The sequence below is a fragment of the Limulus polyphemus genome, unplaced genomic scaffold (genome assembly GCF_000517525.1).
Source record: "Limulus polyphemus unplaced genomic scaffold, Limulus_polyphemus-2.1.2 Scaffold1513, whole genome shotgun sequence".
Classification (NCBI taxonomy): domain Eukaryota; kingdom Metazoa; phylum Arthropoda; class Merostomata; order Xiphosura; family Limulidae; genus Limulus; species Limulus polyphemus.
Window position 1 is genome coordinate 183,075 of NW_013667123.1, and position 4,394 is coordinate 187,468.

Consider the following 4,394-nt stretch of genomic DNA (forward strand, 5'->3'; position numbering starts at 1 on the left):
TTTAAAGATTTTATATTTTCTATGCTGAATTTCTTCTTCTACTTTTAGCAGTTGAGCTCATTTACCAAAGCTTAGTTTGGCTACCGTATTTTTTTATGTTCTTTGTTTTCTGCCTTCGCCGCATTGCAGTTCTCTATCTTATGCTGTGATCTTCGTAGCTTTGCACAAAGAGCAGCTAGAAACTGCATTCCAGAATGACTGTAACTTAAGACGAGTGTGCATTTGATGCGCTATGAAATAGAGCACACTTCGGATTATAGACAGAACAAATTGAGGGTATCTATCCTGTCTCGTAGTCTGCATGATTCGTCCCCACCTGATAACCCATGTAAGTAGTACGCCAACGATCGATAACCCCTAGCGGGAGACAGTAGTCGGGCTCGCCGACTTTGACGCTTGTCCGTGGCATGCATATTACTCGATTTTAACCTGACTAACCTCGTTCTCGCGGACTTAAGGAGGCGTTGTTGTTCCTGTCTTGGTGAGCTCGTAGTGTGAGTAGAGCACGCGCAGCGCGCATTGTAAAGATGTCTCTGGTTACTGAAGAGAAGATAATGTTCTCCAGCCTTGTTGGGTGCTAAATAATCCACTCTAGTTTCTTGCCGACGAGCAGGAAGTCGCCGTCATTTTCGTTTGAACCTCCACGACATATGTGATGGGAAAGGTGGAAGCTGTCGAGCAACGATTAACCCTTCTCGGTACACGATGAAAGCTCGGCGGTGTACAGTGGGCTGCTGAAGAAAAAGAAGAGAAGTATATTTTGGCAACAGACTACCATCAAATGGTGTCAACTAGCTAGATGACACAACTTACTCTGACACATGATGGTTTGCTTCTGTGCTCGTGCTGCTGATAATAAACCTGGACGAGTCCGAAGGCTGACCTCAAATCCCAATGTCTCTGGGCTATAACACGGATTGTTCTTTTTGCAATGTTATAGTCTACACGCTCACATGAAAGTAGGATTAATAGATCTCTCTTCGAGTATTCCGTGGCTCCGATGTCGTTCCACGATGCTTGCATTTCTCTACGCACTCATCACATCAGAGCTGGTTGTTTACAAGTTAGGTGAGTTGTTTATTCGCAATTCTAGATTTCGCAAACTCTTGAGAAAAACACGTTGTCTTACATAAGTCATCTAGTTGATAATAACCTTCAATGGAAAAACGTGTGTTTTTTTTATCCTTTTATGTTAATGGCTTATGAAACAAAGGTTGTACACCGTAAGTAGAGCCACAGGATAATAACACGTTTTAATAAAAACGCGAAATAAGCTTGACTTAAAAGACGGTGATATACATTGTGATAGAGAGGGGGAGGGGGTATTATTGACTTAAAAGACGGTGATATACATTGTGATAGAGAGGGGAAGGGGGGTATTATTGACTTAAAAGACGGTGATATACGTTGTGATAGAGAGGGGGGGGGGTATTATTGACTTAAAAGACGGTGATATATATTGTGATAGAGGGGGGTATTAGTTAAATAGCACTACTTATAATTATACATAAAGCATCAAACATTAGGATTGTTTGCAGATTTTCAACTTATACCGTACGATAGAAGCTATATGAGATTCTGGTATTGTTGTTTTTATTTTGTTTGCATTGTGAGTAACTATCTTTTCAGCTTGGATGCTACAACATCTCGAATAGAGCACAAGATACACGTAAATTGATTGATGTGATATTATTAAAGAATGCCAGGAAAACATTTATACCTTTAAATAACAATGCAAACTGAAAGTTTTTTGATCTGACAATACCCCAGATTTCATAATGCGTACGTTTAAATTAGAACATATTGTGAATCAAAGGTAAATGTAAAGAATGATATGCATTCATAAACATTCTATTACATTTTCTTTCAGTCGAAAAAAGTACAAAATTTGTATTTTGTCGACCATCTTAACTGTTTGTTTGGTCTTTTGTGTTTTTGCATCAGTGTAAGTATCAACACTAAAACATTAATTGGTAAGGACTTTAGAAGTATGAAATTATTGTGGATGACTGGAAATATGTAAGGTGCACCAGGGAGATGACCGGAGATATATGTCTGGGGAGTGATTGGAAATATGTAAGGTGCATCAGGGAAATGACCGGATATATATGACTGGGGAGTTACTAGAAATGTGTAAGGTGCACCAGGGAAATGACAAGAGATATATGTCTGGGGAGTGACTGGAAATATGTAAGGTGCACCAGGGAGATGACCGGAGATATATGTCTGGGGAGTGACTGGAAATATGTAAGGTGCATCAGGGAAATGACCGGATATATATGACGGGGGAGTGACTGGAAATATGTAAGGTGCAACAGGGAGATGACCGGATATATATGACTGGGGAGTGACTGGAAATATGTAAGGTGCAACAGGGAGATGACCGGAGATATATGACTGGGGAGTGACTGGAAATGTGTAAGGTGCACCAGGAAGATGACTAAATATATCAGGGATGCCAGGGAGATAATCAGAGATATATGTGTGACTGGAAGTAAATATGGTATGCCTGTGGAATGACCGGAATTATAGTAAGCTTGCAGAGTGGCTGAAAGTATGTAACTCGGACGCAATTACCTGTCTTACTGATTGGATCATGCTTCAGGTTCCCAAGCTCCCAATTCTTTGTGGCCCCTGCAATAGTTAACAACAGAGGTTAAGAGAACCCCATGCGATTATTCTCCACGAGTCCCATGGGATGTAGCTACGCCACTAAATATGTAAGGTATGCTTGTAGACTGACTATAAAGATATAAGAAAGTGTATGTATAGACTGACCCGAAAAATGCATAGTGCATACATGTGGATTGACTGGAAACGTATAACGTATGCTTAAAATTATCAGAAAAATGTACGGCTTGAATTTGTGGAGTGACTAGGAATATAATAACATCACAACTCAAGTTACACATGTAAACCCCAGTCACATGTTACACATTGCCATTCACTCCACGGATATATATATATATTACGAATTTTCAGTCACTCAACAGGCATACATCATATATTTTCAGTCACTCAATAGACATACATCACATATTTTCAGTCACTCAACACACATACATCATATATTTTCATTAACTCAATAGACATATATCATATATTTTTAGTAACTCAGTAGAAATACATCATCTATTTTTAGTAACTCAATAGACATATATCATATATTTTCAGTTACTCAACTGATGCGAACCACTTAAAAGATATACATCATATATTTTCAGTTACTCAACTGATGCGAACCGCTCAAAGGACATATATCATATATTTTAGCATTCAATTGATGCGAGTCACTTAACAAACATATATCATGTATTTTCAGTCACTCAACTGATACGCACTATATATTTCCAGCCACTGTGTAGATATAAGATATAATTGTTCTAGTGACTCAAGTCACTACATCATATATTTCCAGCCACTCCACTGATATGTGTTATTTATTTTCAATTATTCTGTAAATATAACCAATAATTGTTCTATTCATCAAGCATACATACCTGATATATTCCTACTCACTCCACAGAGACAAGATCTGATAATCGTACTCACTCCACAGAGACAAGATCTAATATTCCTACTCACTCCACAGAGACAAAATCTGATAATCGTACTCACTCCACAGAGACAAGATCTAATAATCCTACTCACTCCACAGAGACAAGATCTAATATTCCTACTCACCCCACAGAGACAAGATATAATATTCCTACTCACCCCAATAAGACAAGATCTAATATTCCTACTCACTCCACATATATCAATGTTATATTTTTAACCACTTCACAATACATTCAAAGTAGAGTTTTTTTTTAATTTTACAATAAGATAATAATAAAAAAATTCTTAATTGATGCAGAATGTGGTAGGTTGAATTTTCATGAAAAATCGAGACATCGAAAATGTGTAGAGGTTTTTGTATGAGATAAATGTCACTTATGAGCTGAAGGTGCACAATAATTAAATTATCGTTCAAATGATCTATCATTATTCACTATCCTTATCTACTAATTAAAATACACAAGCGTGAAGATGAGTAGCCCTGCAGTCTTAATGTTTGAACACAGGTATACTTACACACATGTAACTGTAGATGTTCCTTTCTTTTATTTGAATGTGTGCCTGAATAAAATATGATATGCTTGCTATACTTTATTATTCAAAGTCGGGATTCCAGATGACATACTCATTATTGGCCTTTTATGGATAAAAATAAACGAAGCAAAAATAAACAACTCCTAAATATTAGGTTGTCAAGAAATTTATGTCGCGTTTTGGAACACTTTCATTAACCACCCCCCAAAAAACGTACATCACGTATAATAGTTAAACTAATCGCCTAAATGTCACGTAGTCTATATAATGTGTAAAGTTTAGTATACTCTAATCCCTTA

At 37.2% G+C, this 4,394-nt stretch overlaps 1 protein-coding gene across 1 annotated transcript in view; it reads left to right on the forward strand.

The window, feature by feature from the left end:
- Nucleotides 1-210: 210 nt before the first annotated feature.
- LOC111086882 (protein kinase C-binding protein NELL1-like) overlaps nucleotides 211-4,394 on the forward strand; it is a gene marked incomplete at its 3' end in the record, with an annotated part of 96,696 nt that continues 92,512 nt past the window's right edge. Inside the window, exon 1 of the mRNA XM_022391545.1 lies at nucleotides 211-1,068. Coding sequence (XP_022247253.1) covers nucleotides 954-1,068 — 115 coding nt within the window. The remainder of the gene's footprint in view (nucleotides 1,069-4,394) is intronic.